The following is a 25,041-nucleotide window of genomic DNA, read 5'->3' as shown; positions in this document are numbered from 1 at the left end:
TTCGCAGTTTTATGAGTCAAAAGTCTATATACCTACAATTTTTTTCTACAAAATTTGGAAATTAAAGAAAATATTATATTATATGCAGTTTATATGAATTTTTCCTACGATATGGATATTATTACTAGGTTCTATTTAAAAATTTTTCTCGTGCAATAAATTATAAAATATACAATAGAAAAGTTGTGTGTTCGTATTCAATAAACAAATATAATCATTTCTGATTTAAAAATGAAAACAAAAGTCTTCTAAGGGAATATGTTATTAATTAATATTAACTAATTCAATTTTAGTTGTATATTTTATAGTTATAATTTCACAATTTACACAATTTCTATGTGATGTTAAAAATGTAACCTGTTAAAAATTATAAGCCAATAGTGTAAAATAAAATATGTTTTATTAACTCATTAACACTCCCATCAAGTATTTACTGTTAAAAAAATTGAAAAAGTAACCCTCTGATACTCTTTAATACACAAAAGCTGTAGTATTAACCATATTAAATCAAATTTTAAATCGATTTTGCTGTAGTGGCTACAATGAATTCATTTGTAAGTATCTTTCAATATCGAAGTTTAGTTATATTAGTTAAATGCCCTGCACTTCCGATACGTCGTCTCATATTACTCCGACGGAAGACGGAGCAACGTTCAGTGAAACGATGACGAAGCGCTTCTGGCAAGAGCGTGCAAAAAATCTGAAAAGAAAATAGTCACGGGTTCCGTCAACAAATTCACATTACCAGATCTAAATGTTTTCGAATGTCACAAACACGAAACCTCAAATTAGATTTATGAAATGAATAAGTGAGTGTTAAAGTAGCATAACAAAAGTATCTGACAGATGAATTCTATTGTATAACACAACGCACAACGTTCGTTATGCAAGTTCACAGCATGTGCTGTAGATACGAAAGTATCTCGTGCTTTAGGCACATTAGAACCATTATACTTACATATATGTTCGGTCACTAATTTGTAGTAGCTACACATATCAACAAATAAACAAATAAATGAGTTGAAATAAGAACAAAACTCAAAATGAAGTGAATTTATGTATAATTAGAGATTATGACAGATCCGCACATTTTTTGCAAAAGTGTAGAAATATTCGTATAATTAAAAATATTTAAATTCGTACATCAGCCGAGAAGCACGTGTGCATTTGCGTTGATAAATTTCGACAATTGTCATGGAATTTTAAGCGCACATTAAGTGTGCGGTAGGTAGTACGCTACATTCGGTATTTCCAACTGCTAAGACAACCAGTGTTTCTAAAATACATACTCAACAAAAAATGATATTCACATTCAATTGATGTACGTTGTTAATATGACGAAGTGATTACTTGCTGATATTGCTTTCCTACTATTTTCTAAAATTGAATATATTTTTATATTAACACAGTCAGTCCTCTAATGAAATAGATCGACTATACGTGGAATAAAAGTTCATGTTCTAGTCATACAAAAGTTTGAGCAAAAGATTGCCTAGGCCTAGGCTTGAAGACCAAAATTTATTTCAAAAGAGGAGTAGGATGACTTTCATATAAACAAAGTATTTTAAATTATTTTATATTAATAAACAATAATAAACAATCAAGATGCATTAGTAATGAATAAATATATGTATAAATGTACTCCTTAATCCACCTTACTGACTATATGCCAGTCGATACTCTAATCTATTTCATATGATCCAAATTGTTTTTATGGAATACCTCAGTATTTGTTTACAATCCTACATAATAACATCCAATACGAAATATATGAGAAGACTTAGACTAATCCCAAGTAGCTGAGACAACAGTTTATTTGACTATTAACAAGATTTAGAAGACTCTCGTCAAGGGTAGCACAACAGATGTCATAGGATATTCAAATAACCTTTAAAGAGTATGTATGTACCTCATGTATGTATGAAAACGAGGTAACGATATTCTTCACTTTATGTGGACATTTAAAGTTACTTTTATTATAGTCAAATAGTTATATTTATTTTGTAAGTTTTTATTATTACATTAAATAATATTTTCTTTTTGTACCTTCACAAGTTGAAATTTTATCTACTGTGGTTGGCTTTAAAATTGCAATGAACTCATCACAATTTTCGCGACTAAAAACTTTTCGAAATGAAATAATTTTTATTTTCTGTTCTAAGTTTTTATTTTATTTTTATTTTGGCCGCACCTCATGCAAAACACGCAAACAATAAATGACTTCATTCATTTAATTTAAAATATTTTAAATTGTTTTTCTTGACTTGGCTAAAATTTCACACAAAACTAAAACAATTCTAATAACTTTAAGACCATCTCTATATTAACCATATATTATATATAAACAAAGTATGTATAAAGCCTCCAAATCTACAATTCACATACCTTATACCAATATTTTCATACTTCAGTTGTGATGTTGATTAAAATGGGCACGAAAACTAGTCCCGTTTCAACCCATATTTTTATCTATTTCTTCTTCAGTTCCAATAGTCATTCATATAGAACATTTCCCACTGGGTTTTTTTTTTTATTATAATCCATCATCCTATTACCTTGGAAAGTTGAAACTAATTTTCAAACTACAAACTATTATTTGTAGTTGCTAAATCTCCCACAATCATTCGTCTCTCTGATAAAATCTCATTTTATATCTTCATGTTCATATCTTATCTGCATAAAAATAATCAAGATTTATCTGAAATATAAGAAAAATGTGATACTAATAATTTGTGAGTCACAACGAGTGAAATATTTCAAATATTCACAAAGTTCAGAGCATTCTTTATCCAGTAATACTTCGGTCCAATTTTGTTTTGTCTTCTCATATTATTTCTTATGTGTATTTATAATGCAGGTAAATGCACCAGACTTTTACTTTTTAAGTTCAATGACATAGAAACTGTCAATGATTTTTATATGAAGTAAAATCGAAATAAATTTTCCAAATATTTTTATGATTTCTGAGTTTTAATGAGTCCTTGATACTTTTGATTATCGGTTTTTTAAAGAGTTCTTTATACCCCTCCGGAATCTTCTATTTTAGGATTACTTTTCGAAAAGAGTTATTTGGACTCCTTTGAACTCGTTCGGAATTTTCTCTTTGAAGGTTACTTTTTGAAAAGAATTATTTGGACTCCTTTTCGGAATCTTTTTCTTGAATATTAGTTATCGGAACTTTTTCTTTAAATATTGGTTTTATAAATGAGTCTCTACTTCGGATTTCTTCTGACTTCATTTATTTTTTGAAATTTTTGATGAGATTTAAATCGGGAAGGTTTATGAATTCTAGAATTGGTTTTGTGTTCACGAATAAAAAATTATTTTAAACACAGGATTTTGTTTGATGTTTTTCTGGAATATCTTCCTAAGTCGTTTATATCTGTAAAGAGCTAATTTCTTTTCTTCAAAGATCTACAGCACTTCAAACTCTTTACCATCCTTTCTGCAAGTAAACTCGATTTCTAACTCTGTTGTTCGATGGTCCCATTTTTGTTGCTATTGTACTCTTCCTTTCCTATAATTGATGCCTATTTTAAATAAAACCTAAACCATTGACCACTCTATCAATCCTTTATCTACGAGCACACTCCTTTCTTCCGTTTTTCCGGAAGTTATTGATATAAATTCTACTTTATTCTGTATTCCGGCACTCTCACAGTGTGGTCAGCTCATTTTATCTCTAGTAATTGTTTACAAAGATTTTTCCAATGCTTTTTTTAATAGTTACTCAAAGTGGCTAGATTAATATATTGTTTTTAAAAAATATATCGGAAAGGGGTAAGAAGTTTTTACTTAGAACTTTTAGCCAAAACTAATAACTGTAGTTATAAAAATAATATTTCATTCAAAATAAACTTTTAATTGCCGATGCCGTGCATGTAAATTATTGCAATTCTCATTAAATTTTGCAAAAATAAAATATATCTATATACATTTTTAAATAATATATATATATATAGATATATGTACCTATGAGCACATTTTCAGTACAAAATCGACGAATTCTAAGACTACCCAAGAGCCGCGCATTATTTTGCTTAGTGAAAATGACAGGAAAGAGTAGAAAAAAAGTGAAAACAAAAACAAAGTGTAACAAATGCAAAACTAAAGCAAAATGAAAATAGACGTGCAAAGCATAAAAAGCGATAAAAAGCTTGGCACAGCAAATTGTCGAGTGTCAGTTGAGCGTAAGAACGCGCGCCAAAAAGATATCGAAGGAGTGAAAAAATTCTCGGAACGCTTTTTCAGCGCTAAAATTTGAATTGAGAAAAGCATTTGATTTTGACTGTAAAAATAATTACATAAAGTAAAAAATAATAATTAATTCAATAAATAAATCTTTTGCACAATTACGTCAAGGAGAAAAAATATAAAAAGATATTTCGTTGATCGGTTGAAAATTAATTTGTCGCATCCGCAGTCGTAGGTTTTCAGCAAACCGCGTACTTGGAACCGTTTTAGTTGCGGCTGTGCTGTGTACGAAGATACTTGAAGTGCTTTAAGAAGATACAATTTCTAGTGCACTTTCTAATAGAAATTTACTCAGTTTTTTTATTTCGATTTAAATTTGTTTAAAATGTATCTGCAGTTTTGCAGTCAAAGACGGTAGAACATGAAATGGTTTAAACGTGTGCGGAAAAAGTGCAATCAGCAAAACATGAAAATAAGACAACTTAAATCATAAATAAAAGCGAATTTTAGATATTTGCTTCACATTTCTATAATAAATATTCGAGTATTGTCGTATTTTTCCATAACACTTAAATCACTTTTCTCCCGCTGTGAATCTCTATAAATTCTACAATCGAAACAAATCAAAAATGCCATTTCGACGCAGTCAATTAATTCGTCATCGGGACGGGCACGTCCTTGTCTGGGATCAGACAAGATTCAATGAAATTTTCGAAGAAACTAAACCAAAAAGTACGTTGAATACAAATTCTGAATTGTTTACTTAAATATTTCATCATTTATACATAATACATATATGAGAGTGTCATACTCATCTTGATTATATTGGAGGAGTTTTATTTATTGATTATAAAGTTTTTAATATACTCAACTAACAAGATACTTTCAGTAGAGCAGTAGAACTGTAGATACTAGAGATATTATAACCGTAGAGATATTATATTTCTTTTTAAGTGAATATAGTTTAAAAGGAATATTTTACGATTTAAATGAAGAATTATATATATATATTATAACTGAAGTGAAAAATTGTATTTCTGTACATATATATTTTCATATAGAACAGGATTCAATTTAACTTCTAGTAGTAGTAGTTTCAAGTACAAGTAGTACTTGACAGATCCTCTTAACGCTGGTATTTCAACACACAAAATAGATATATCTAAGACGATATTAAGTCATCTATTACTGTAAGAGGGTAAGAAATTTTTGTCATATTATTTTGCTCTCTGAGCTGTGAGGAGAATTTTGCAGCGGCTGCTCCCGCCACACTCATATATCACAAACTTCCAAGCGAGGGTTATTTTGTTTTTAATTGGAAAGGTTAGGTATCTTCCGTTTGGTTAGAATCAGTTGTTAATACAAAGGATCTATTATAGTGATATGACATATTGGTTAGAATAGAGCTCTGTGAAATACACGATTTGTTTTCTGCAATAATATTGTAATACAAGACGATATATGAAACTGTCATATTCGATTTATTATATTAGCTGTGTAATATTTTTGTACAATCACTGTTCAATAAATAGTTTAATTAAAGCACAAACTAACTGGGATTACCAACTTTGCTACACTACACAGTATTCTCTGTATAATTATAGTAACTTGTAATCGATGATTTCGTGGCTTGCTTATTTTTTATATTGTAATCATCTAACTTATATTGACTTCAATTTCATCAAATAAGAATTTTTTAACTCAACTTGATATGTTATGATATTTTGATATGAATATTTACTAAAATCAAAAGATATCTCATAACCATTGTCAAAAGAACGTATATAGTGGAGCGTTGCACTCCCACCTAAAAGTGTGCCCAAAGCTATATTATGAAATAGAACAAGTGTTATATAATATTATAGAAACCTCCACATATGAATGGTCGTCCCACATAGTCTGTATGTCCAAAAGGATTGTTTGGAGTGATGCAGTAATAATAGTTGAATTTAGAATATTTTTGGCTCTTCTTTTTTATGGGGAAACTCTTTCTTTTGATTATTAATTCTTTCAGTTGAGTTATTCTTTGTTCTTTGTGTTATTTTTTTCCGGGTCTCCATTTACATTGCATACTGGCTATGCCCATGGTTTCAACAATAAATGTATTCAAATTTTGCTCAAGCAATTAACTAAATAATAAACTGAATTATCTCATGGGAAATTCAGGAATGCCTCAGTATATCACATTCCAGAATATCTCAGAAATGTGTAAAATATGTCAAGAATGTTAAAAAAATCTTTCTGTCTTTGTAACACTTAAGAGAATACTTTAAGTAGTAATGTGTATCCATATATTGAAGGGACTTAATCATATTCTAGTGTAGTTAACTTATCTTTTTTAATTAAAATTTACTTTAGACACAACTGTTTTTTTTTCTTCTTATATTCAATTACAAAATTTTAATTATGTTATGTAATTACAATACCTTAGAAAATTCAGGTTAATAATTTTCGATTCGCTAATATAGTATTTATATAATATTAAATTTTTTTCATTTTTTAACTTTATTCCTTAAGTTGTTATATCATTATATCCAACTATAATGAATTTATTTAATTTATTTAGAGTTAAATTTATTTATATATTATATATATTTAAATATATACAATCTTTTTAGCTTCATAATTTATTCATATTCAATAACATTGTATACATAGATAAATATACCATATAGTTTTTATTAGGATTAAAAATGTATTATAGTACAGTTAGTAGAAACTAAAATAACGCAAATATATTTGCATTAAAAATAATTAAATTTTATTTAATTCACTTATTAAATAAATCCTTAAATATTAGTCATCTCATTCATCACAATTACTTTTCAACTATATTCTTTATACAGTTCTAATGGACTAACCTTTAGTGTCATTATAGTTATATAAAATCTTAGATAAAAGATCTTACAAAAACATATATAAAAGCTCATTGACGTCATTGAAGCCATATTACTTATACTAAATTGATCTATACGCGATTATATTATTTCCACCGAATCCATAAACAAATGTCAATAAACTTTCCTATAAACAAACATTTTTATTTAATAAATTTCTCAATTTTCTAATTACTTCTTGTCTCATTGTAGTCTCATTGTGTTTTCTAAAAATTTTTATAATTTTTATATATTTTTTTCGATCAAGTTTTAATATGAAATGCAATGTAATAAAAATGGTTAACCCATGCGTATACGTAACTTTTTCATGGGGGGAAGTGAAAATATTTACTACATTTCGTATTATTGGAAAAATTTTTTATATTAATTATAAAAAATGTGTTTAAAGATTAATAAGCAATTAATCATTCATCAAAGAACATATATTAAAACGCCTATAGTCACTGCTTAGAATAATTATAGAGCAATTGGTATATATTATTATATTAGTTATTGTATTAGTCTGAAGAAGCAATTACAATTACAATTATTTATTATATAATAATAATATATAAATAATTTGCTTAAAAACAATTGTTCCAATTACTGTCCATTACTCATGGCCCATAACTTGATTGTCAAATATTTCTGGTGCTTTCCGCTGACAGCACGTTCAGCAAAACTTCATCTCATATCATTTCCAAAGGATTTCCGGTAATTTTTTTTTGAATTTTAAATATTCATTATTTAAATGTTTTATTATTATTATTTATTATTCAAAATTGTGATATAAAAAAAATATTAGAAAACAATACAATCGACTGAACTTAAAAGTAAACAAATACGTGCGGTATTTGTTGTCAACCTGAACAGTAATTATGATTAATTTATTTACCTTCTAACGAATTAAACACTATCACATGAATATTTCTATGATGCAGCGGCTAAGGCGTATATTGTCAACGTTTTCAGAAAGATTTTTTTAAAAAACGCTAACGACCCCAGTTTCGTGGATAAACAAATATTGCCGAGAAATTATCTGCATTGCTTGCAGTACAAATAATGCAAAATCGTTCGAAAAGATAATAAACTTTAGCTGTGAAATGAAAATATTTGTGATTGATAAATTACTTTAACTAAATTTTTGAGGAATTTTTCTATTAATTTTTTAATTTTTTTTTAGTTATAGTTTTCGAAAGAAAAGATACAATTAAAAATTAAACTAGAAGTACTATTGCTTTTGTTGAGAGCTTAAAGTTTTATTAAAAATATAACATTAGTCACCTAATTATTCAATCAGAACTATAAAAACTATTTATTTTTATAGTATCAAAGACATTAACTAAAAATAAACTTGACACGTTTTGGGAACCCTTGTCAGAGGCAATGTAGCTATTTGTAGCCAACGAAACCACAGTGGGTCAAGTGATGCGCCATCAGAGAGCTGCATGCAAAGCAAATATCTTAAAATTTCTTTCTTTTTCAATTATATTTTGAATTAAACAATTTTCACACAACGGAAACGTGAGCATTTCAAAATAGCTTGAAAATTAATTACTTACGAACAGTTTACAACTACTAGCAATTAACACTACACATGATATAATGTACATCAGTTAACTCGAGAGCTATGAATAGTGAATATTATAACGCGTATTTATGAGGTTATGAAGAAATGCTCCCAAATATATAGCGAGTATTGACACAGACTATAAAGGAACACTACATAAAGCACAAAATAACAAAAAAATAAACAATACTATGAACATAAGTAGCTTGGATGTGATTAAGCTACATATGATTATTGAGTGTAGATTCTAATAAATGGACTTACAGTCAACCTTTATCCATCCTCTTCAAATATGTATTATGAATAGTTACTTGTTTGCAGTATTTTCTTTGACAGCGTGTATATCAATTATTATTGGAATTAATTTCTGTCTTTCAATTGGTTTTCTTTTTGTGGTTCTAGATTGGTCAAAATTTACATAAAAACTAAATTGTGAATATACAACAGTTCAAACTAGATAGCCTCTTTATACTACATTTTTTTAAATTAAAGTCCTAATGCTATGGTATATGGTTTTTAATTTTTTATTATCAAATTTTTTCACACACAATTTTCACTATAAAGATATGAGATTTCCCTAGTATCCTTCAAAAATTCCATTGTCTCTATAACACACTTTTTACCCAATTACTTATACTGAATTGATCTGCCATGATTAAATTATTTCCGCGAAACCCATAAACAAATTCCAATAAACATTTCGAGTAACTCCATAGTTCACATTACAGTGCTAAAGAGATCCAACATTCGCTAAAGATATAGTATGCAACAGTACAAATGAGGCAACCTTCTCTTTAAATCTCATTATTGTATTAAAATCTTATATTTTCACAAACGCTAACATTTATTGTATAATCATATAAAAGCTTATTTTGAGAATAATGGTTTTAAATCCCTTTAATGAATCACCAAAAACTACATTATCTCCATAGAACAATATATATATTGCTTGCAGCACAATAATTTTTTTTGAATTTTTTAGATCGTCTTCATCATTTATTTATGAAGTACCCTGTATATGATTCATAAACACATATAAAACTTTTCAGTTCGAATAACAAACTTATATTGCCGCCTTGTGTTTATAGTTCATATGAACCTTAACATAATAAATATTTTTTGTTTTTCTATCGAATGGAATTCGTCTAATCTATGAATCATAGTCTTAAATATTTACATTGAGTAACAGTTTTCTGTTTTCACTTGCTGGATATGATGAGTACTTGACCATGAATTACTTTTTCAACTCATCAACAAACTCGTATGTAAACAACTGATAAGACGAACAGAATTCGTAGCACACAAATTAAGTTAACAGCAAAGAGCGGCTGTCAAATCACTGCTAAAAGTAATTCATTCAGAATTTTTTTGTTTTTTGAATATTTAAATCATTTTAAAATAAAACAAACAGTAATTGTCTGTGATGAAATCGCAAAAATAGAATTAAGCACAAAAACACGTGAATTGTTTGATGTTCTCTAGAATTTGTTAATATTCAACTATTAATTGAATGGAATAAATTTCCAAGTTGACTAGGCTGAAAAGCTAAAGTTCACAGAGCATGACAATTAGTCAGAACTATCTTGCGCAGTGGCGTAGCGTGAAACTACGGAAACCTAAAAGGGTACTATAATGCATAATTAATAACAGCTTTTCAAGTGCAAGTGTGAATAGAAAGATACTAGTCCAATACGAAATAATAATGCGAAAATGTAACTGGATAGGGCATGCTATCCGACGAACAGATAAATACATTCCACGACTAGCTTTGAAGTGGTACATACGAGGCAGCAGACGCCTACAAGGCCGCAGGTGCACCGGCTTTAGCTTCGAGAAGGACAATTGAAAGAAAAATGACAGAAGCGCACTATACATGGAACCATATATGCAGAGAAGCGCCTAACAGAGTGCGATTGAAGAGAATCGTTGGGGTCCTATACCCCACTAGGAGAAATGGACACTAAGAAGAAGAGTTCAATACGGTACTAGTCCAATATGAATTTATTATCACGTATAATAAAATATCAGACAGTATAGGAATGTATTTCATTCTTGCAGAGAATGAATGCGCACCCCTTCCTCTACGACTCTTACCATATAGTGTAACTCAATAATTGAAACTTATTAAATATTTATAAGACAGCTTCATTTAAATATTGCTATAGGGCTTATATATTGTTCTTCTAATTGTTATTATTATTAACTGAGCAATAAGTTTAATGTTGACTATGAATTTGGAGCACACCTTCTATACTTGAGTCAGTTTTGTTAACTTGTCTGTCGAAGGTATGCACGTGACGGCATATATACAAAAACTATTACTCATGATTTAAATTAAATTTAATTTTAGACGCAAATATTTTTAAAGTGTACATTCGTTCATTTCCTTCACTCATATTATGCTTTCTGACTAGTGGTTGTGCTATTAAATTTGTTTTGTTAGCCGATCGCTGAGTTTTCCTAGTTCCTAAACAATCAGTACGTTGTTCGGGTATTTTATTTTTAATGTGTTTGGTTAGCTAAGACCTTATATATACGCTAAATGAAACATATAATGCTCTAGTGTTTTCATTTTCTCTGTGCCTTACTTGTTAAGTTCTTATATTTTCTACACGAACTGTACGTTGTTCTGGTGTTTCCTTTGCAATGTTCAAATGTTGCTCAGTTCGTAAATTTCCTAAAAGTATATCTCGAACGTATTTCTTGAATTTTATTTTCAATATTTCTTGCTTGCTTAATTCTTATTTTTTCCAATAAACTGCACGTTGTTCTGGTGTTTCGTTATATATATTTTCTTGCTAGCCGTCTGTCTACTATTACTTCATTTCAAAGGTGTTTTACTCTTTTATGTATTATATATATGCCAAGGAAAGTATTTATTGCTTGTCAATTTCTTACGTTTACGTCTATTCTAATAAAGAAAAATAAAAAATTCTATTTCAGGTATCGCGAAATTATACTAGTTATCAAAAATTGATTTTCTTGTATTCTCTTCTCTTCCAGCATGCTTCCCTACTCGCTATTTCGTCACTTTCATGCTGTTTCTGGGCATGGCCAATGCATATGTAATGCGCACAAATATGTCTGTCGCTATTGTGGCTATGGTTAATCACACAGCGATTACTGATGGACATGAGGATATAATCGACGACGAATGTCCCGATCAAAATTTGACAGAACCGGTAAGCTCATTAAAAGTTACAAAAACTGAATTTTACAAATTATTTTTGATTCTACGTAGGATCGTGGTCAAGATGGCGAATTCGTTTGGAGTTCTAGTTTACAAGGTTATATTCTATCCTCTTTCTTCTACGGTTATGTCATCACTCAGGTAATATAATAATATTATTTATACCACTTTACAATCCTAACATGTTTTTATTTTCACTTCTCCACTCACATATAGATTCCTTTTGGCATCTTGGCTAAGAAGTATGGTGCTCTACGCTTCCTCGGTTGGGGTATGCTTGTTAATTCTGTATTTGCTTTCTTGGTACCAGTTGCTGCACGTGAAGGTGGAGTATGGGGTTTGTGTGCTGTACGCTTTATACAAGGTTTAGGCGAAGGTCCAATTGTACCTTGTACACATGCATTACTAGCCAAATGGATACCACCCAATGAACGATCCCGTATGGGTGCTGCTGTTTATGCTGGTGCACAATTTGGCACAATTATTTCTATGCCGCTCTCAGGTTTGCTAGCTGAATACGGTTTCGATGGAGGTTGGCCTTCAATTTTCTATGTTTTTGGAGTTGTTGGCACAATATGGTCAATTGCTTTCCTTGTATTGGTATTTGAGGATCCATCATCCCATCCACGTATAGATGAAAGTGAAAAGAAATATATTAATGAATCGCTGTGGGGTACTACAACTAATAAGGTAAGATTTTCTTTTATGATTTTTATTTAATATTAAATTTTTGAAATTCGTATTTGTAAAATATATTTTAATTTACTTAGCTGTATGCAAATTCTAAAATATCACATTTTTTTTTTATTTCGCAGAATCCACCAATTCCATATAAAGCAATTATGAAATCATTACCCTTCTATGCTATACTCTTCGCTCACATGGGTCACAACTATGGTTATGAAACTCTGATGACAGAGTTGCCCACTTACATGAAACAAGTGCTACGCTTCTCTATTAAATCCAATGGTCTATTGTCTTCTCTACCTTACTTGGCTATGTGGCTCTTCTCTATGTTCATTTCTGTGATAGCTGATTGGATGATCTCTACAAACCGCTTCACTCATACAGCAACCAGAAAGATTATTAACAGTATTGGTAAGCATCATTATATATTATATGGACTACACAGTCCTACAAATCTACTGTAAATAATATATTATAATATAGTTATATGTGTTACCTGTATGTTATTAACTTTTTCTTATTCTTACTAATTTCTAGGTCAATATGGTCCCGGTATTGCTTTAATTGCTGCATCCTATACTGGCTGTGATCGTGCTTTGACCCTTGCTATACTAACTATTGGAGTTGGTCTCAATGGTGGTATATATTCCGGTTTCAAAATCAATCACTTGGACCTGACACCAAGATTTGCTGGTTTCCTAATGGCGATAACGAATTGTTTAGCTAACTTGGCTGGCTTGTTGGCTCCAATTGCAGCTGGCAATTTAATCAACAACAATGTAAGTTGAACTTGGTTGGATCAATATTGTGAATAGTGGATTTATTTTTTATATTTTCTTGTACAAACAGCCCACAATGGCACAATGGCAGAAGGTGTTCTTTATTGCCGCCGCAGTGTACATAGTGTGTGGTACGTTCTACAACTTATTCGGTTCAGGTCAACGTCAATACTGGGACAACCCCGAGAACGATGAACTTAAACCAAATCACAATGGTGCTACACCACAACATCCACCAGCAATAACCCATGGCATCACCAACGCGGCAGCCGTGAGAAACATTTCCGAAACGGGCCATTAACTAAGAAGCGACAGTAATAATTACTATGTTACATCAGCTTCTTGGGATGATAACACTTAGAATTAAGTTACACAGAAATTACATATTCAAGTGGGTGGGTGTTTCCGATTTGGGAATCCGAAATTATATATATGCAAAAAAAGACAAATATCCTGTGGGGAGATGTATGCATTCCGGTGTACATCAGAGTGAGAGCTGTTCTATTTAAATTATTTTTTATTTATTTAAGTTTTAATTTAAATGAAATTTAAATGTTACGAGTATAACCATTATACATATTAAGTGAACTATCAGTATATATATATCTATCTATATATATATATATCTATATATATATATGAAATTAAATAATTTGTTGTTAAATGTAAGTTAAGTGTAGTGATAGTTTAATTTTAATTATTAATTAGTTAATCAGTTAAATAATATTATTTATTATTTTAGTTACATGAAAGTTAGTCCTTATTAGATTTTTGTTATCTTATTTATTTATTTTTGTGCTAATTCAGCTTCTAATTTTATTTAAATTTATTTTTTATCGCACAATGATTTTGTTATTAAAAAGACAATAAATTTTTAAAATAAATTTTTAAAACAAAATAAAACAATGTTATACAAATGTGATGAATTTTCGAAAGAGTGATCTTATTTTAAAGTCAATAATTGAAAAAATCAATGATTCATGTCATAATCTACTTTTAAATTAGATTATATTTATGTAGAATTGTTATGTTTTACAATAAAAATTATTGATAACTTTTATTACTACATCCTCAAAAAAGGATAACATATCTGGTTTTAATTATAAATTTTGTACGTTTTGAGAAGTTTAGAAAGTGCTTAATCTCGATAAGTAAGTGATCATAAGATCGCGATAGTATTATTACTTCCAAGCTATCACACCAGGAATAAGAAAATATTTGTTTAGTTGCATTATTCCCTAATGACGTTGAGAAACTGTGTTAGGTTAGGCTATACCGGCGATCCCAACGGATTCACTTCGTATCGTATTATTGAAAAACCCAAGGGTTAAAACCGTTTAGAACTTTTGGCAAAGCCTATGATGCTATTCAGAGGGGGATCCTGAAGTTCGGTAAGATCCTCAAATAAACTGTTTATAGAAGCACAAATTTTCTGCGTATCGAGTGTGTAGAAATGTAAGAATGCACTTCCAATACTGGATACTTACATTTAAAATTCCTTATCTAATGCCAAAGATAAGAATATTGAGAATACGGGCACATAATCATCAAGACTCTCCGAAAAGCATTATCGAAACGAATATATCTTAATTAATTTTGAACTAGGTCACCCCATATAAGTGAAAGGTAATCAATTGAAAGTAAAATAACAAAGCTATTAAACTCTTGCTTTCATTCTTACTGAACTATTGCCATTACTCAATATACCTGGTGGGATTTTGAGGTTCGACCTCACACCAAAAATATTTTTAGAAAATTTTATGCTATGTTATAATTTTATGAATTTTTTTTTCATTTGAATGTGTGTTCAAAAATCTATCCAGAATAAGTTTTTCTACATAAACGCACTTACATTGTGTACACCAGCATGAAGATAAGTAATAATCCTGTAAATCTCTCTAGCAAAACAGAATTTAAAATTATCGATTATATTCCAAATCAACCCCAGAATTAAACTAGTAGTACGAGAATACCCCAAAGCTTCTATTCACCTTTGTAATAATCTTAATAACGACTTGTGATCTGGTACTAGGAACTTCAACAAAAATTGCTTAAGTAACCACATCAATCGTATTCAAATGTAGATTTGTACTGACAAATGTAGATTTGTACTGTACTGAACGTACTGTACTGAGTACAGTTCGTTGATGAGAGATACTTTAATGAAAGATCACAGTACGTAAAAATTGCTTAAGTAACCACATCAATCGTATTCAAATGTAGATTTGTACTGACAAATGTAGATTTGTACTGTACTCAACGTACTGTACTGAGTACAGTACGTTGATGAGAGATACTTTAATGAAAGATCACAGTACGTAAAAGATAAAAACATGTCACGAAAAAAACTAAGTAAACCTCTTAGCCTTTTCCACTCTTATAATATGTCTCCCATATATAGTATGGGCCGACGACTAAAACCATTTAATTGTCATTTTAAATATAAAATATATTATATACACATTTTTTATATAACATTTTAATATTCAAGGGCGTTATAAATTTTAGAATTTGTTCTATTAGAGGTTCATTAATGCATCAGGAAATCATTAAAATAATCTTAATGAGATAAAGAATAATTTTAATTAATTAAAGTGACAAAAATTAAGTTATAAAAAAATTATATCTGGAGCAAAAAATTTAACGGAGCAAAAAATTTAATGTTTGCCGAAACCCGGGATTGAACCGGGGACCTTTAGATCTTCAGTCTAACGCTCTCCCAACTGAGCTATTTCGGCATATATTGAGTGATTGGTAAATGTGTTATAAAAACACATTTACGCTCTTATGTTCAATAAAATGTTTTATACAATTATTGCAGTTTTATTCATAGAACAAAACCAAAACCTCTTTGAAATACGATCTTTGATTATTTGCAATAATACGGTCTATGACACGTTCTTAGTTAAACTTATTACGGTCTTTCAAACACTTTCAGCAATACCGTATTTTATATACGGTCTTCAGTAAATTTTTATCAAAGACCGTAGAAAACACATGAGAGCATTGAATTGAAACTATACTAATTTCTTTTGATTTACCTAAAAGTATGTAATAACGAGCTACATAAATTTTATTTTTCCTTGTTACGGAAAATATGCTTTCTTTCAATATATTCTCGTGTATCTTTCAGTTTATTAAATTTCATTCCATTGTAGATGTTTCCCAGTAACTTCCATAACATTTTGAAATTTAACAAAATGTTTTAACAATTAAATTTTTGTTAACAATTTTTTGCAATTTAAGTACTCGTATACCAAAATTATTTCACTTTTAGAAAATATTTTGACTAATATTTACATCAAACAGCAACTGCATTATTAACTTCCATGTGGGTAAGCAACGATTTCATATCCTAATATCTACATTCAATTTAGAATCCCATAGTTTTTCATGCATCAACAACCATAATTTGAGTTTCCTATGAGTGACAAGTTATTGGTCATTATTAATACGATTTTAATAATAGGCAATAAAATATGAAGAGATACACACACGATTATTTTTATTTTTAATTTCATTTTCATATCCTTTATGGAATAACATTTTTTTTCATTTCAATTCGTATTCAATTATTCGAGAGGATAGTCGTTTTTTGCTTGCAGAAAAGAAAAAATTTCAAATTTAAACAAAATGGGTCACGCGGAACTAGAACCAGAAGACATTGATGAGTCCATTGGACCACTTCATAGCGCTATCAAACGCACTTGGACTAACTTATGCGAAACAACCAGCATACATGGTCTCAAGTATACCAGAGATGACGAAACTAATAACATTGTGCGGTAACAAGTCCCATTTAAACATTTGCATAACTATTTATTAACGTCTTACAGATTCATTTGGATTCTGATTATAATAATTATGTTCATCTGTGCCATAACAATGGTTTGCACATTTTACATAGACTATCGTAGCAACCCAACGCGCATGAATGTCGAGAACGACCATGCACCGATTTCAAACCTGTTATTCCCGGCGGTCACTGTATGTCCAGAAGTATTATTCAGTGGTCAAAGGTCAACAAACTATGTGCAAACATTGTAAGTATATTTCCATTAATGTTTAATGGAAGTATTTCCCTATGTCAACTGTTGTGTTAATACAGGAAACTACCGACTAATGTTACGGTGCAGAGAGTAACAGAGTTGTTACGTATTAATTATGGATTTATAAACAATAATGAACAATTTCCAATGTCTGATGCGCTAATATTGGAAAATGTGTTGGAACTAAACAATTTGACAGTGACAAAATTCATTGAAAACTTGCGCTGGCGTTGTTCTGATCTACTCTTTCGCTGCCGCCTCTATTGGACTGTCATGGATTGTTCAACACTTTTTCAGATAGCGAGAACATTTTATGGTCATTGTTGTTCCTTTAATATTAAACAAGAAGGGTTTGTGCAAATATTTTAAGACTACGAACTGAAATTTATTTTTTGCTCTACCACAGTGTAAACTTTACGAATAAATATTCACTTCCCGGCCAGCGGGATGGTCTTTCTATAATACTGTATTACAACGACACCGACTACGATCAAATAACTTCCTACTCTCTTGGCTTTAAGCTGCTGATACATGACCCTGATCATTTTCCCAGCGCACATGACACCGCGAAATTCGTCGGCCTAAATGAGGAGGTATTTGCAACGATAACCCCTGTGGAAACGTTCAGTTCTAGTGCAGTGAAAAGTCTAGCAATCGAAGAACGTCAATGTGTGTTGCCTCATGAAGTGCCAATGAAGTATTTCAAATCTTATGTGGGGGCCCATTGCGAACTCAACTGCCGCGTTATGAATATGGTGAAGTTCTGCGGTTGTTATGCGTACTTTTTCGAAATCAAAGGCGTCAAGGACCGCATATGCAGCTACAAAGATGTGCCATGCCTGACCGAGAAATTTAGTTAGTATTTACACTCCTATGTGACCGAATATCTTGTTTTATGTAGACTTATGTTGTTCTATTTTTTTTGGATCAACAGCTGATATATTTGGACGCTTTCGTAATACGCAATGCACTTGTCCAAATGTTTGTGAGCGTATTGATTACGATACAGATTTGGACAGCGCCGATTTGGACCTAAATGTGCCCACTGTTGATACTTTTTAGTGAGTTCAAAAATTTTATTATATATATATATTTATTTATATTTGTATGTATACATTATAAGTAGCTCTGAAGTTAAACATTTTGATTGCTATGTAGGCATCTATTTGAGATGAAGTATACGATTATTTTAAGTTGAATTTAGTTGACAATTCGCCACGTTTCAGTCACATGTCAAGAAGATTTTATCAAATCTTTTTATACATCATACATACCTTTCTATTTCTGGCGCTATTTAAACTGCGTTCTATATATAAAGAAGATTGGAAAACAAGATTCTTCCTTTATATAGTTGAAGGTGTGTTCTAAACTATTTTCCAATGCTATTTTACTCTTAATTTGCTGAAATAATGCTAACCATTTTATGTATGCATGCAAACCCTGTGGGGAATGGATTCTTATAATCTTCTATTCTTATTGTTGTGATCATTAGGAATAATCACTTCAGCTTCTTTAATGATTATTTAACTATAATTGAATATTAAATGAAAAGTTTGCAAATTCTGAGGCTTTAAGCTTTTAGACTTAAAGAAGATATGAAAAATAGAAGTTACTAATAAATAATGTAGTGCAATGATAAATTTATAAAATTATTTAAAATTAATTTTATTTACAGATTTTTAGTGATAAAGTGCGTATATAGTCCAAAACTTGAAGGTCGATTTATTTATGATTTTTGTCTTACTCAGAATTTGTTATCGAAATCTTCGACAGAGCAAACGATACGTCACAATTTCGATATCACGTTTCACTTTGCTGATCAGTTTGACCAAAACTTTAGCAATAAATTTAAAAGATAATAGCCTTGAGCTTATAATTAAAGAATATTCGATTAAAATATTTTATTTATAGTACAAATCAAATTAATTTTATTGATAATCGTGAAGAGTGAAGTGAAGAGTCCACGATGTGATTTATACAAAAACAATTAAAATTTTGTGAAGTGCAATATCGATATCTGATAGGTAATTCATTTGATTTTCTATAGAATTTATTTAAGGTTCCATATTTATTAATAAAATAATAATCGCAATAGAATGCGCATCTACGTAAGATTTCCATTTCTAGGGTGCCAGAGACTGAGATATTAGAGAAAAAAGAGACTGCAAATGATGCTTTGTTACATGTTTTTTTCCCCATCTGTAACTCCATTCTCTACCTTCTCTACCTTCAGTTTTCACTTTCATATAATCTTATTTAAGAAAAATATAACGTTTTTAGATATATTTTAAGTGTACTGAGAGACTTTTAAATTTTTAAATCTATGTTTAAATCGATTAATTCCAGTGATGACATTCAAAAGGATTATGCTGTGGCGCACATCTTCTTTAACTCTCAAGTTTATCGACGAGTCAGACATGATCTACTGTCCAATATGGTAACTCTTGTCTGTAAGTCGAAGTTTTAATTATTTTTACCTAAATTTACATTTTATATTTTCTTCCACTTCTCGTAGCAAATCTGGGTAGCGCATTCAGTTTGTTTGTGGGAATGAGTATGGTTTCGGCCGTTGAGATCATCTACTATTTCACGGTTATTCTGCAAAAAAATTACTTACAGGAGATCAAGGCACGTGATAAGTTACTCTTCCGCAAAAGTGCGAAGCTAAAGATCTTGACCAGGGAGCAAGAAACTTCAAAGAAATTATAAATAACCTACGGCACCCGCCAGCGAACGAATGTTTTTGTGTCAGTTTATTTTTAATAGATAAGCCAAATTTAAAATTTACTATGCACTGATAGCGAAGTAGTAATCACAATCCCACAACAAAAAAAAAATTGTATGTATATCACACGAGTTGTAAAAGAACAATCAGAGCACATAATAAATTTTCTTGAGCACATTTGGAAGTCTTAATTGATTTACTGTCGACATGTTAAGCACTTGGGCTTGACTGCCTGCCATAGCACACAAAGGTGGAACTTCGCAAAAATGGAAACTAGAAATGAGCAAATAAAATCATTAACGATTTCTTATCTGGTGCGACTAATGTTAGACTGATAGCTACTGATAGACCACCTAGCGCTATTATCAATGCACCCTAAACGCTATAAAAGCGCTGTTTTCGGTAGTGTTTCGTGAGTGTAGCATAACGTCTTGCACCATGAGAAAAGTTAGCTTAGGTTTCTTAGCCATCGGGCTTTTAGCCTTAATAAGTAGCATCAGTGCTCAACTTGAGCCATACTGGTGGGGTAACCGGAATACTATTGTACATCTATTCGAATGGAAATGGTCTGATATAGCTGAAGAATGTGAAGATTTCTTAGCACCAAATGGCTTTGCTGGTGTACAGGTGAGTTTTCTTCAAATTGGCATAACAATTTTCTGACAGATTTTAAATTGTAAAAAATATGCTAAATGGATTTCTGTTCTTTTATTTTTTACTCATAGGTTTCACCTGTTGCTGAAAACGTTGTCGTTGAAGGTCGTCCTTGGTGGGAACGTTATCAACCCATCTCTTATGAGTTAGAAACACGTTCAGGTAGTGAAGAGGAATTCGCTGATATGGTTCGCCGTTGCAATGACGTCGGTGTACGCATTTATGTTGATGTTCTCTTGAACCACATGGCTGCTGATCATTTCCGTACTGTTGAAGGCACAGCTGGTAATTTGGCTGAGCCAGGTCTTAAGTCTTTCCCTGCTGTTCCTTACTCCGAGGAACATTTCCACAAAACTTGTGAGATTTATGACTGGAATGATCGTTATCAAGTGCAAAGCTGTGAATTGGTTGGTCTTAAGGATTTGGACCAAAGTCAAGAATATGTGCGCGATCGGTTGGTCGAATTCTTGGATCATTTAGTTGAACTCGGTGTGGCTGGCTTCCGTGTTGATGCTGCTAAACATATGGCTGCAACTGACTTAGAGGTAAGTTATAAATATTATATTTTATAAATAATTACACAAATAACTCAATATAAGTAAAGATTTGCGTGTACGAGATTAGTGGAATATAAAGCAAATTTACCTAAATCTGAAAAATACACATTTCAGAAATCTAAATACCTTAAAAATTATTCGCATAGTTCACATAAAACTGTAATATTCCTGTCCGACTTTAAGTACAAAATGAATAAGAATAACAAACTGAATAAGAAGAAAATGTAAAATGACTATAGAAGGCAATAGATATATTTTCATATAACGCAGTTGATGTAGTCGTTATTATTACCACCGATTATATAGATACACAGTAATCCACTAAGTCCGATTTGTGTTTAAGAGTGACTGAACCATAGATAAAACACTGATCGTCTTTGAGTCCTTTGCGTTATGGTAGGATTTTTGTTTTAAGCGATCTTTTCTTAAAGTAAATATTTTTGATTCATTGTTAGAAGATTAAATCGAATTACTACAAATAGTTCTAACAATGAAACCAAAATAGAGAAAACCTGTAAACAATAATAATAATTACATTGCAATCATTGCAAAACCCCATTCATCATCATAACTTTCATCATCTTTTATTCCAAACCCATATCACATCAACACTCAAAGTGAAGTATCGTTGTAATAGGACCCATCTCACATAGGCAGGTTTTTAATGTATATAACTACAACTGAAAATTTCATTCATATCTACATATACCAAATATCCATAATAAGAATATAAAACTGATTTATTTTTTTAAAAACTTTAAATAGATCATTTATAGTCGCATCAGCGATCTCAACATTGATCACGGTTTCCCAAGAAATGCACGCCCCTTCATTTATCAAGAAGTCATTGATCATGGACACGAAACCGTTAGCAAATATGAATACAATAACTTGGGAGCTGTGACTGAGTTCAGTTTCTCCGAAGAAATTGGTCGTGCATTCCGCGGACAAAATCAACTTAAATGGTTGAGTACTTGGGGTTCTGATTGGGGATTCTTACCATCTGACTCAGCCTTTGTATTTGTTGATAATCACGATAATCAGCGTGATGGTGGTTACGTACTTACCTACAAAGATGCTAAACAATACAAAATGGCTACAGCTTTCGCTTTATCGTATCCTTTCGGTATAACCCGTGTCATGAGCTCTTTCGACTTTAGCGATCGTGATCAGGCACCTCCAGCGAATGCTGATGGTTCCATTAAATCGCCTGAATTCAACTCAGAAGGTGCTTGCATCAACGGCTGGGTATGTGAACATCGCTGGCGTCAAATCTATAATATGGTTGGCTTCAAGAACGCCGTTCGCGGCAACGACTTGAATGACTGGTGGGATAATGGCGATAATCAAATTGCTTTCTGTCGTGGCGATAGTGGTTTCATTGCATTCAATGGCAATGACTATGACTTGAATCAACGTTTAATGACTTGCCTGTCACCAGGTGTTTATTGCGATGTCATTTCTGGTTCCAAAATTGATGGCTCCTGCACTGGCAAAACTGTTACCGTCGAACAATGGGGTTATGCTGACATTTACATTGGCAGCTATGAGTTTGATGGTGTCTTGGCCATACACAAGGGCTCGAAATTGTAGGGCATGGAATTGCCAAAACTGGTGTTGGGCACTTAATAGTTATATTAGAAATTTTTTATTAAAATACAAATAAATTGTTTTTTGTTTCATATATTTAAAACTTGAACGTCAAAATAAATTTATTTATAAAGACATTTATAAATTTAGTTTTTTCACTTTTTATACATAAACATATATATAAAATTTGCACAATGAAATTTGCGTACAGTACAATATAAATTATTTAATTTTTATAATTTCTTTTACAAATATATCATAATTTGATAAGTTTTTATATAAGCCTTTTCATACATATATATATATATAAGCTTAAACAATATTGCCTTGAGTGGATTTAGAACATTTTATCAATATAGTAAAGAGATCGTACATGATTCGTACATATACAAATATATATAATAAGAATGCATAAATAATACATTATATACTTATATATATATTGATATTTTATATTAATATACAGAATATATTAATTTGCATTTATAGATACATACTTTATAAATATTTTATTTCAATATTTATTTTATTTAAGTAAATTGGCTTTTTATAGTTATTAATTAATTTTGCAGAGTTTATGTTTATACATATATATTAATTTGATAGTTCATTTAATTTTGACATTACTTTCTTAATTTATATTTTATTTAAAATATATTTTTAAACCTTTTTATAGAAGTTTATATTTAACTTTAAAAGAACAGAGGCTTATATGTGTATCACACACTTAATGGTAATAAATACATTTCATTTAATTATAATATATATCAATATACAAGTAAATATTTTAATATCAATTATATTTTGTAAACTTTTTTATAAACATTCATTTTTATATATTTCAATACACTTAATTAAACACTTTTTTAATAGAAACACAATTTATACCTTATACCTTAATTATATATAAAATTTTATACTTAACATTTTAACACCAATTGGAATATATATTAGGTACAAATAAATATAATAACAAATTTGTTGTAGCGAAAAATTTAATAAAATATTTATATATTTATTTGGGTTTATTTAATATAAAATTCAATTTCAAATAATTTGCCATTGTTTAAATATTTGAGCGCTGTGTAGCATAACAAAATCCACGCTTTTAAAAGATATTTTCATCTGCAAATAAAAGATGTTTTGATAATGGTATTATCTGTAAAAATTCGCCTCAAGAAAAAACAGTATTAATAAGACTCTACTCCCAATGAATCCCAATGAATTCCAATGAAAACTTACAGTCAAAGTCTGTCGTATACTTTCACAAGTATGAAAAACTAGAACAAAACTGAAAGGCAGCAAATAGAAAGTGCTTTGATCCCTCACTAATTACTAAGTGAGGGATCAAATATATTATTAAATAACTATACTCTATACAATTTTCGGTATGAACTCGATTTTCCTGGCAGTATCTTGGAAATGGAATTTAGTATATACTTACTTTGAGCTTCCTTTCACTACACTAAGTGTCAATATATTTTAGGCATTGGGTTTAAAAGTTGAACATTTTGATGTGAAAACCACCAGTGACATGCCTGTGAAAGCTTAAATCACTAAAGATTCTAAGAATTATAAATTTTGCTTCTAATCTACAAAAATTCTTGTTTATGAAATACTATATTTAAGTTGAACGCCAGAGGCAAGCTAACGAATTGAACAACCCTAGCAAAGTAGTTTTACATAAACTATTTATTCTTCAATATTTAATTTTTAACATTGAACATTTTTATTCTACAGAAACTATTTGTAAATATCACACTCACCTCTATCTCTCTCTCCCTCTCTCTCTTTCTATCTCTTACTCGATCTGTCACTGTCTCTCTCTATACTCCATCGTTCTTTCTTGTTAATTTCTTATCCTTCTCTCCTGCATATCTCTCCTTCATACACTCTCTCTCTCTCTCTCTCTCGTTCATATTATTTCATTAAGTTTCTGCTCTTTTTTTTTCTCTCTTTATGACTTTCGTTATTCTCTGCTTGTATTTAGATTTTCTTTTTAACATTGAAAGTTTTTATGAAAGATTGCCCGGAAAATATATATATATAAATATCACACAATTTTATTGGCACTTTTATTTTATGTTTTCTTCTAATTTATTTCCACTATTACTATTTGTATTTTTTATTTCTACTACCAATAATAAATCCAGACCTGAATGGACCTTTT

The 25,041-nt window shown here is 30.3% G+C and overlaps 3 protein-coding genes and 1 non-coding gene across 7 annotated transcripts in view; 3 read left to right on the top strand and 1 right to left on the bottom strand.

Moving 5' to 3' along the window:
- LOC119678277 (putative inorganic phosphate cotransporter) overlaps positions 1–13,909 on the top strand; it is a 79,718-nt gene extending 65,809 nt beyond the window's left edge. For 3 of the 4 annotated variants that reach the window (XM_038090028.1, XM_038090027.1, XM_038090029.1), the window contains 6 exons: positions 11,644–11,822; positions 11,882–11,971; positions 12,047–12,520; positions 12,646–12,928; positions 13,055–13,296; positions 13,367–13,909. In XM_038090028.1, coding sequence (XP_037945956.1) covers positions 11,644–11,822; positions 11,882–11,971; positions 12,047–12,520; positions 12,646–12,928; positions 13,055–13,296; positions 13,367–13,597 — 1,499 coding nt within the window. In that variant the 3' untranslated portion in view covers positions 13,598–13,909. Of the gene's footprint in view, positions 1–4,402; positions 4,927–11,643; positions 11,823–11,881; positions 11,972–12,046; positions 12,521–12,645; positions 12,929–13,054; positions 13,297–13,366 lie in introns of those variants that run through there. The other variant, XM_038090026.1, reaches the window with a different exon arrangement.
- Positions 13,910–15,961: 2,052 nt separating this feature from the next.
- On the bottom strand, positions 15,962–16,034 carry Trnaf-gaa. Its single transcript has one exon. It is a non-coding gene; the product is annotated as a tRNA-Phe (tRNA).
- Positions 16,035–16,929: 895 nt separating this feature from the next.
- On the top strand, positions 16,930–20,054 carry LOC119684934 (sodium channel protein Nach). The gene is made up of 7 exons (XM_038099074.1): positions 16,930–17,081; positions 17,133–17,339; positions 17,405–17,695; positions 17,752–18,200; positions 18,280–18,406; positions 19,692–19,795; positions 19,861–20,054. Exons 1-7 carry the CDS (start codon positions 16,930–16,932, stop codon positions 20,052–20,054), a joined length of 1,524 nt encoding a protein of 507 aa, XP_037955002.1.
- Positions 20,055–20,474: 420 nt separating this feature from the next.
- LOC119681171 (alpha-amylase-related protein) lies at positions 20,475–22,987 on the top strand. The gene is made up of 3 exons (XM_038094282.1): positions 20,475–20,697; positions 20,796–21,269; positions 22,047–22,987. Exons 1-3 carry the CDS (start codon positions 20,509–20,511, stop codon positions 22,872–22,874), a joined length of 1,491 nt encoding a protein of 496 aa, XP_037950210.1. The 5' UTR covers positions 20,475–20,508; the 3' UTR covers positions 22,875–22,987.
- Positions 22,988–25,041: the final 2,054 nt, after the last annotated feature.

This window comes from Teleopsis dalmanni, chromosome 2, assembly GCF_002237135.1.
Source record: "Teleopsis dalmanni isolate 2A chromosome 2, ASM223713v2, whole genome shotgun sequence".
NCBI classification, from domain to species: domain Eukaryota; kingdom Metazoa; phylum Arthropoda; class Insecta; order Diptera; family Diopsidae; genus Teleopsis; species Teleopsis dalmanni.
Note: the sequence above shows the minus strand (reverse complement) of the source record. Positions and strands in the feature narration are given on the sequence as shown.